The sequence below is a fragment of the Thrips palmi genome, unplaced genomic scaffold (genome assembly GCF_012932325.1).
Source record: "Thrips palmi isolate BJ-2018 unplaced genomic scaffold, TpBJ-2018v1 HiC_scaffold_1, whole genome shotgun sequence".
In the NCBI taxonomy this organism is placed as follows: domain Eukaryota; kingdom Metazoa; phylum Arthropoda; class Insecta; order Thysanoptera; family Thripidae; genus Thrips; species Thrips palmi.
In genome coordinates, this window is record NW_023144620.1 from 8,243,668 (window position 1) to 8,253,281 (window position 9,614).

Genomic DNA, 9,614 nt, shown 5'->3' on the forward strand with positions numbered 1-9,614 from the left:
GGGGCTCTCCCGTATAAATATGTGGCTCTGAAGGGACAGCCGCCCCAGTCCTAGACGTCCCCGATCGCAGCGTAGCAGAGCCCTGCTCGCCCTGCAGCAGCGCCGCGGCTACCAGCCATGAACGCCTTGGTGAGTAGCGCGCCGACCGAAGAGTCTGTCTCTCTCGCTCGCGTGGTGCATCCCGAAGAAGAGCAACAGAGCGATGGAACCACGCGGCTGTCCCAGGCTGGCGCGTCGGGCCTAAGTGGCCAGTTTTGTGCATCGGTCGCATTGTGCTGCGGGCTGCTTGCTGCGCGCTCGAGGGAGAGGGTCCCTGCCGGTCCCTTCGCGGTCCCCTCCTCGAGACGGCAAGCCCGCGGCCAGGAGCCCCAGATCCCCTTTGCGTGGGCGGGCGGCGGATGCAAGCAAGCGTGATGCGTCGGGTGGGACGCCTCGCTGCCAGTGCTTACAGTCGCACGCGGGGCGGGGGACTTTGAGTCCGGGCAGTGCCAGTGTGGCAGCGCGCCCGCCAGGCAGGCAGCCCATCGTGGGCCGCTGCGAAGTGGGCCGCCTGCCTGCCAGGCAAAGCCGCCGTCGGCTGTTGCAGCTTGGCGGTGTCGTCCCGTCGAACAAGATCTACAGATGATAGAGACAAATAACCAAATGTGGCTTTATACCCATCGATTCGAATCCATTGTAGGCTTGGTTTCAATTAATGCATGGAGTATGCTGGCCTGGACAGGTGCTGGTGCTCCTCCTGGTGGCCGCCGTGGTCGCTAGGGGTGACGCGGACGCCGCCCCACCGGCTGCGGCCCCCGCGGCTCCGAGCCCCCCTGCCGCCGCCCCCGCCGCCCCCGCCACCCCCGCCGCGCCCGACGAGCCCAAGAAGGACAAGAAGACGGAGAAGCGTGGCCTGTACGGCCTCGGCTACGGCCTGCCCTTCGGCCCCTACCCTTACGCGCCGCTGCTGACCCCAGCCCACGGACCCCTCTCCGGGCCGGGGCCTCTGCCGGGGCCGCTGCCCGGGCCTCTGCCGGACCATTACGGGCCTCTGCCTGGCCCACTCCCTGGGCCTCTGCCGGGGCCGCTTCCCGGACCAGGGCCGCTGCCAGGACCCTACCTGGACCACGGTCACGTCAAGACCATCACCATCACCAAGGCCGTGCCGTACCCCGTGCCGCAGCCCTACCCAGTGACGGTGGAGAAGCGCGTGCCGTACCCTGTGAAGGTGAGCTGCTCGTCGCCCGTCCGTCATCCGCTTGCCGCCCGCTTGTCACCCGCTTGTCATCCGCTTGCCATCCGCTTGTCACCCGCTTGTCACCCGCTTGTCGCCCGCTTGCCATCCCGCTTGTCACCCGCTTGTCACCCGCTTGTCGCCCGCTTGTCGCCCGCTTGTCGTCCACGTGTTTTCCCGCCGTCATCGGCTGGACGGCGTGGCGACGCTCCGCGGCGAAAGTGGACAGGATTCCCCTTGCCTTTTCGTTTTGGCCGCCGGTTCGACCGCGCCTCCAGCCTAGAGCGGCGCGGCCCACACGGCCAGACTAGTCTCGCACCGCGCCGCTCCTGGAACGAATTGGCGGGGCCGCGCCCAAATAAGGAGCATCCCAGCGCCAATTTAATGGAGGATCTTTATTTCTTCATCGAATGTCGACCCGGCCGGTGGCTGGCGTCCCCTCCGCCGTGTTTTTGCTGCCGTTCCAGAGGAGCGATGAATGAAAGAGTCCCTTACGGTGTGCCCGCGGACTTGAAGGGCCGCGGCCGTTGCTGCAGAGCCCGTAGGCATCAGCCGCTTGATTCCGAAGGATCATTTCGTCGCTCTGTCTCTCTCGCGCCCCTCGCGCCCCGATGAGTGCGACAAAGACGGAACGACCCTTCAGGTGGCAGCAGGAGCGAAACGAGGTAGGAACGTGCGGGTGCTTCCAGCCTTGCTTCCAGCCTTGCTTCCAGCCTTGCTTCCAGCCTTGCTTCCAGCCTTGCTTCCAGCCTTGCTTCCAGCCTTGCTTCCAGCCTTGCTTCCAGCCTTGCTTCCAGCCTTGCTTCCAGCCTTGCTTCCAGCCTTGCTTCCAGCCTTGCTTCCAGCCTTGCTTCCAGCCTTGCTTCCAGCCTTGCTTCCAGCCTTGCTTCCAGCCTTGCTTCCAGCCTTGCTTCCAGCCTTGCTTCCAGCCTTGCTTCCAGCCTTGCTTCCAGCCTTGCTTCCAGCCCTGCTTCCAGCCTTGCTTCCAGCGGCGCTGAGACTGGAGGCGGAGGGACTGGAGGGTCTGATTGCTGTCTCCGCCAGCTGGAAGGAAATAACGAGGGCCACAGTCAACTCCTAGCGGCCGGACGCGCCGGACTGCCGTTGTAGTGTCGCTACTCGGCGGTAGCAATGACGGCCAGTGAGCCCGATACGGCGGGCAGTGGGCCAGAAGACCGGTGGAGGCGGTTGAAATCCCTGACGCGTTTTGAGCTGCAGAGTCGCTAAATGAGACTCGAACTGAACGTGTGATCCCACCAATGGATTGCTCTTCGAATGAGGAGGCCATTGGTGGGGTCACACGTTCGCTTTGATTTCCGTTTCTCGACTGTGGGGAAATCGGTATCGAAAAATAAACAAACTCGCCCTAAAGTGGAAAGCGTCGGCTGTCATTTCGGATAAATGGACACCGAAAGAGAGCGCTCCCCGCGCTGCGCCGCACTGATGGCCCTGGAGACAGACACGGCCCCGGGCTGCAGCGCGCTACACTGGACAAACAGCGTTCGGACTGTCGGCCAGCAGACTGATTCCGAGAGGCGTTGTCGTCGCTCTGTCTCTCTCGCACTCGTGGCGCGTTCCATGCAGGTGCGAGCGAGACAGAGCGACGAATAACTGTCTCCCGGAATCAGTCTGCTGCAGCGCCGCATTGATTCTGTCTCTGGCCGCGCCGCGCCGCACCGCCACCTGCGCCGTGGGGGGGGGGGGGGAGGGGGATCCCCTGGGATCAGGTGCCCCGGTGTAGTCCCGTTGCGTCACGCCCGGCCTGGCCCGCCCCGGCCCGGCCTGTCACGTGACTCGCGCCGCTCGCGCCGCTCGCGCTACGGGACCTGCTCTGGGGGGACCGTGCCCCGCCACCGGGACCCCGCGCCACCGGGACTCCGCCGCCGGTCTCCGCTGGCAAAAAGCAAAGCCGTGTGCACATGGACCCCGAATGTCCTAAACGCTCTGACGAAGCGGCCGCTCTGACGACGGCTCCACAACCCGCCTAGCGCCTGCGGACTGCAGGGTAGGCCGTCCTGCCGCGCTCCGGTGCGCGCTGCCGCAAGGTTGCCTACCCCGCAGGCGCCCAGCGACCGTACTGCACGCCTTCACCTTGACGGGCGAAATCGTTCCCACGACGCGTTCATGTCGAAAGGCTGGGCTTTCCCAGCGCGGCTGATGGATGTGCCTGGCTGCCCGGCGGGTAGGCAGACCTTTCGGCGCACGGTGGGACCTGCTGCCTGCTGCTGCAGCAGCCGCTGTCTGTGGGAATCAACTCCGCAGCAGACTGATGCCGAGCGCCGTTTTCGTCGCTCTGTCTCGCTCGCACTCGTGGGGGCTCCGTATGGGCGCGAGAGAGACAGAGACAGACTCTCGGAACCAGTGCGCAGCACACTGCAGTGGCGGGGCTGGCGAGTGCGGCGCCGTGTCCGCCAGCACGCTTCATTTCTCTGGACAAGGCCGAGCAGGGCCGCGGCGCGGTGGGGAGGCAGGCGGTGTCGCTTTGCCGGACAGCCTGCGATGGTCCGCTGCCGCCCCCTCTGGTCCCCGCTGGCCCCCTCTGGCACCCTCTGGCACCCTCTAGTCCCCTCTGGTTCCCCCTGGTCGCCGCGGGCGGGGAGCTGCGGTGCACCTCGGGGTGCAGCGGGTCGGGCCCCGATTTCCGAGCGCACTGCACTGACTTCGTTAACGCGGTACGGCTGGCCCTGGTGGGTCTGGGCAGTCGAGAGGCGACGTGCCCCGGGGGTCGAAAGGCTGAGGGGAGCTGCAATAATCCGCCTCAAAGTGAGCTGTTTACCTTTTTTATGAAACCGCCTCGGTGGGGCGCCGTTTTATGCAAAGCAGTAAAAGCGCGTTCAATGCCACTGCCAATGCAGGCTGCAGGTGCAGTCACCGATCACTCCGTCTTCCTCGCTCACGCCCACCAACGCCTCGTGAGTGCGAGAGAGACAGAGCGACAAGGCTCGGAATCAGTCTGCTGCCGGCGACCGCTCCGCTATGCTAAGCGCGTCTGGCCTGGCCGTGCTAATGACACGACTTGGACGAGTTGGCTGCCAGCTGGTCACGCCAACGGCCTGCCTTGCCCCACCCCGCCCCGCCCTGCCCTGCAGCCGGCTGCAGCCGCAAAGAGTCTGTGACCGTCTTGTCTTGTTCCAGGTGCCCGTGGCGGTGCCGGTGGACCGGCCCTACGCCGTCGCCGTGCCCAAGCCCTACCCCGTGCACGTGGACCGGCCCGTGCCCTACCCGGTGGAGAAGCCCGTGCCTTACCCCGTCAAGGTGGCCGTCAGGGTGCCCGTGCCGCACCCCGTGCCCGTGGAGGTGCCCAAGCCGTACCCGGTGCCCGTGGCGGTGCCCAAGCCCTACGCCGTGCCGCACCCCGTGCCGGTGTACGCCCCGCTGCCGCCGCCCGCCCCCGTGCACCCCGAGCCCCTGCCCGGGCCGCTGCCGGCCCACCCCTACGGGCCGGGCCCGGACCCCTACCTGTCGCACTCGTACGCGTACCAGCACTGACGTCGCCAAGACCTCCACGGTGGCCGCCGAGTGCAACGGACAGCAGTGGCGGCCGAAAAGTGTGTGAACATTTCTCATTGTGATAATACTTAGGTGTAGTTAGTGCACGGATCGCTTGTGGCGACTGGGTTAGGATAAGCTGGTAATGTGTGAGACCCGACGGGCGCCGCCTGTATGCCCAACACTGTATGATAAATCCCGTTTGAGGCGTAATTATCTGTTTTTATTCTCTCGCTGCGAGATCCCTTTGCCTCACCTTTGTTTCCAGTGGGCTGGCCGTCTGGCCTCATGGCCTCTCTGCGCCTCATGGTCAGGAGGCTGCGAACAATGGCCGCGGCCAGTGTTGTCCAGGCGAAGCTCAAGGACCCCTTCCCCAAGCTGTGAAATTCAGAAATGCCGTGAGAGTACCTCCGGAGCGGCCGCCCCGCCCCTCTCCGCCCCGCCCCGCCCCGCCCCGCCCCGCCCCGCCCCGGGTGGGTGTCTCCCTCGCGGCGGCCCCAGGTCCTCGGAAACAGTTATCTCACCCTGGCGTCGTCCCCAAGTCACCTCAAGTGGCCAAAAAGCAGCAGCAATTCATGGCCCACAGATTTCGACCCTCAAAGAAAAAGAGGAAAAAGGTAAGGAATTCCTACCTGCATATACTATTTTTCAGGGGGAGAGAACGGTAACAATCATGTTTATAACCGACGGAGGTCTCTGCGTTCTTTCATTCGGAATAATGCGACACCAGTTTCTTTTTGTACTTAGTGTAAAACAGTCGGTTTATTTTTTTTTACAGTAAAAAAATGTACAAACACTTAGACACACATCATGCTCGCTACGGAGGTGAGGGGTATGGATTCGATAACATTATGACTTAATGGTGACATTCACTCACACACGCATACTTCTTCATCACAGAATGGTCGGACACGCGTTCGTCGGCGCGCTTAGTAATGGTCGTAGTGGCTGCTGAGGCCGTGGCCCAGGCTGTAGCTGTCGTAGTGGTCGTGGTGGTGGTCCTTGACGTAGACGGGCACCTCCACGGGCACCTTGTAGGGCTTGGGCACGCTGACGTGCACGGGGTAGGGCTTGGCGACCTCGTAGGGGACGGGATGGGGGACGGCGACCTTGACGGGGACCTTGACGGCCACGGGGTAGGGCTTCTCGATGTGCACGGGGTAGGGCCTGTCGACGGGCACGGCGTAGGGCTTGGGGACGGCCACCTCGTACGGGCGGTCGACGGGCACGTGCACGGGGACCTTGACGATGTAGGGCACGTGCTTGGTGACGGTCACGGGCACGGGCTGGGGAATGGAGTAGGGGACGTGCTTGGTGATGACGTGGGTCTTGACGGGCTCGTGGTGTCCATGCAGGCTGAGCTCATGACCGCCGTAGCCGTGGTCGTAGCCGAAGCCGGAGCTGTAGGTGTGGCCGAGGCCGAGGGCGAGCTCGGAGCCGCCGTAGCCGTAGCCGAGATCGTGGATGCCTCGCTTCTCGCTCTTCTTGCCCTCGGTGGCCTTCTTGGCGCTCTCGGCCGAAGCCAGGGCCAGGCACAGCGCGGTCACGGCCTGCGGGGACACGGAGTGGAGACAGTTAGAACAGAAACAAACCAAACAAACCACCTCGCCGGCGGCCTGCAACAGACGCCCTGCCGCGGGGGCAGCCGCGGCGGACCAGACACTGCCAGACACCCACCGCGACTGAAGGTGGCTAAACACCGCGCTAACGAGGGGTCCGTTAAGGCGCGCGATGCGCCTCGGGGCTGCTGCAGGCAAACTTCTTTTTACGGGTCTTTTTAATTAGCACCGCCCCGCCCCGCCCCTGGACAAGGAGCTGCATGAGGAAACGTCTTCGTTAGCGACGCGGCGGGACAAGGGCCCCACAGCGGCTCGGCACGGCCAGGCGCGGCTGGCCGGCGGGCCGTGATATGCCCGAATGCCCTCCGGATCAGCCAGTGTCACGGACCGCCTGCAGCACGGTGGATCCTCGGAGCCTTCCGACCTTCTGAGGTTCGAGTGTCGCCAGCACGAAAATCAAGACTTTCGGAAAAAGATCTTAGTGGCTCGAGGACCTGATCGGCGGTGGAGCCCGCGAACGTCTGGCAGCGCTTAGCCTCTGGAGAGGCGGCTGGGCGGCGGGGTGCCCGACGGTGCCTCGCCGTCGTCGGCCTGCCGTGCACAAGGCCCCAACAGACTGAGAGTCGCTTTCGTCGCTCTGTCTCTCTCGCCCCTACAGAGGACGCCCCGCGAGTGCGAGAGAGACCGAGCGACGAAAACGACTCTCGGAATCAGTCTGCAGGCCCCGCAAGGCCGAGCAGCTTACACTCTCGCCTTCGCTGCTCCGCTGATTATGCCCTCTTCTTGCTGGTGGCACTGCCTGGCGGCCTGGCACTGCCTGCCCGCCGTCTGCCACACTGCCTGCCCGGCTGGGCCCAAGGCCGCAGCGCGCGCGGCTCGACAAGTCGTTATTGTTTTCTGGAGAGATGGGGCAGTCGGGGGAGGATGCGGCGACGTTCGGACGGGGCCGGGCAGACAGAAAGACGGACAGACAGACAGACAGACAGACAGACAGACAGACAGACAGACAGACAGACAGACAGACAGGCAGGCAGACGGACGAGCGGACAGGCAGGCAGGCAGGTGGACAGTGGACGGACAGTCTCACAGACAGACAGTAGGAATAATGGAATAATGGGTTGGGGTGAGAGGTGGCTGAACGGTGCCGCTGGCGCCATGGGAACACATTGTATGAGAAACTGTGCAGTGTGTGTGTGTGTGTGTGTGTGCTCGCGCGCCTCTCTGGTTCAGGTTGGCCAACTCTCTGTGTGAAATGCACATCAGCCAACCTGACGCGCGTATTATTCGAATTACGCGCGAGTCAAGACCGTGAAATAAAGTTACAAGGTGCGGGACTGCTTGTTAGACACACGATGCGTCCGCGGCGGGGAGGGCACACGCGCACAACGCGTCGCACAGTGGGGCAGAAGACCGGCGCCGGCGGCCGAAACTCCAGGCGCATTTTGTGCTCCAGAGTCACTAAATGGTACTCGAACCGAGCGTGTGACCCCACCAACGGTTTCCTCGTTCGGAGAGCAATCCATTGGTGGGGTCACACGTTCAGTTCGAGTCCTGCTTAGCGACTCTGGAGCTCAAAACGCGTCTGGGATTTTGACCGCCTCCACCGGTCTTCTGGCCCACTCACTGTGCGTCCTCGGCGTGGCGGCTCTGCCGCGCCAAATCTGCATGCCTCGGCGGGAAAATGAAGGACATGCCTCTGCGGTGGACACGAAGCACGCGATTCCTTCGTCGGTGCCCGAGAGAGAGGGAGCATGCGTGTGTTTGAGTGAGTGGCCTGCCGTCGCCGGTCGCGTGGAACGGATCCTCGCGCAACATCCCTTCGAGCGGCATAGCAGCTGGCTAAGAAGATGCGCCTCCACTGCAAACGCGGTCAGTTGAGCAAACAACTCGCGCGTCTCGGCTTATGAGAAATTCTGCACTCGAATGAACAAGTATGCAATTTTCCCGCCGCCGCCACGCCGCGGTGCAGCATTTTACAAGGCGCGCACTCTGTCACGCGCGTGACGATGCGTGGCGGTCCGTGCGTGGCGGGCCGTGCGTGGCACGCACGCATAACGCACTGAGTTATGGGCCTTATCTTGCTAACCGCACACTGGCCGCCTCGCCGCGCTCACCGAGTCACCTGTGATGCAAGTGTGACTCGTCGGTCAGCCCGACGCGCAGCGACGCGCAGCAAGCCACAACGGTCCTCCCGCTGCTAACTGCCGCCACCGCCAACACCATCAGCCCCGCTTGACGTCCAGGCATCAAAACACTGACTGCGCTCGGTGCAACACACTCCGTCACCAATTATCTCTGCATTCAAGGAGTGACTCCTTCATAGGCAGTTAAAGAGGCCATCGACGACACGCCGCACGAGGGTGATGGTGGCGAAGGAACGATCGATATGCGTGAATTTGGTCGCTCCTACACCGCGACTGCCCCCGTCAGGATAGTCCACCGTAAACTGCACGACATTATCCACGGCTAGGCGGCACGTCCAGCAGTCGGGCCGGCCGGGCGGGATGCCTCGGAGGCCCAGCGAGATGCATGGCCGCATCGCTGCACGTAACTACTTACCGGGGGCAATCGCACACCGTCGCACACGGAGCGTGAAGTAAGTGGCGAGCGCTACCCGCGGGTTATACGACCGGTCAGCGCGACGTGGCACCACGCCACTTCGGACGACGCCCCTGCGCGATGCAAGTACGTCACCGCGACTCACCGCCCGGAGCGGAGTCGGCGAGGGGTCGAGGGACGCGAAGGAAAATGCATGAACCGGCCACCACCGTTCTATGACCATGTTTGGTTTCGACAGAGTCATTAGACAACAGAGAAATTAATCTTTTTAGTCACCACACATTGACATTAATCCTTTGTCAATAATGCTTCTACAGTTGCCAATGATCACGACAATGTAAACCGGTCAGCCCGACAACGATAACACAAGACATTTTCTTTCAGTGCACAGGCCGATTATTAATGCAATAACGTTATGTGTCATGCCTCGCACTTGAACTTCTTTGACTGACATCTGATAATTTTGTTTAAACAAAATAAGTAATCAAACGAAAATCTCTAAACATAATAATTATCAGAATATGTTACTTAACCCTACACCGGCAAATGTTACCTTAGAAAATTTACGTTAAAATTTGTTTTACAACCTGTTATACACTTAAAATTCACATTTTTCTGTACACTGAATATACTTAGTTCCCGGAATCCTGCCCACGAAACTGAACCACTGGTTGAGCCGCTAGGGAAATCCATACAGGCGTTGGCGGGGTGTCTTCTGGAAGGTTGCACTGTCACTCTGCAGCCACTCACCAAAAACTTCATTTTGTCGGTCACTGGCAAGCACGCACGGTCAC

The 9,614-nt window shown here is 62.3% G+C and overlaps 2 protein-coding genes across 2 annotated transcripts; one reads left to right on the forward strand and one right to left on the reverse strand.

Annotated features, from left to right (window-relative positions):
- The first annotated feature begins 117 nt into the window (after positions 1 to 117).
- LOC117643637 (tetra-peptide repeat homeobox protein 1-like) lies at positions 118 to 4,702 on the forward strand. The gene is made up of 3 exons (XM_034382633.1): positions 118 to 129; positions 869 to 1,207; positions 4,349 to 4,702. Exons 1-3 carry the CDS (start codon positions 118 to 120, stop codon positions 4,700 to 4,702), a joined length of 705 nt encoding a protein of 234 aa, XP_034238524.1.
- Positions 4,703 to 5,432: 730 nt separating this feature from the next.
- Positions 5,433 to 9,614, reverse strand: LOC117654533 (anti-sigma-I factor RsgI2-like). The gene is made up of 2 exons (XM_034374067.1): positions 9,571 to 9,614; positions 5,433 to 6,252 (listed from the first exon to the last, which is right to left on the reverse strand). Exons 1-2 carry the CDS (start codon positions 9,580 to 9,582, stop codon positions 5,632 to 5,634), a joined length of 633 nt encoding a protein of 210 aa, XP_034229958.1. The 5' UTR covers positions 9,583 to 9,614; the 3' UTR covers positions 5,433 to 5,631.

Bases quoted from the DNA above. Each gene is read 5' to 3' on its own strand.
- LOC117643637 (XM_034382633.1), top strand. The intron at 1,208-4,348 runs GTGAGCTGCTCG...GTCTTGTTCCAG, and splicing joins GCGTGCCGTACCCTGTGAAG to GTGCCCGTGGCGGTGCCGGT.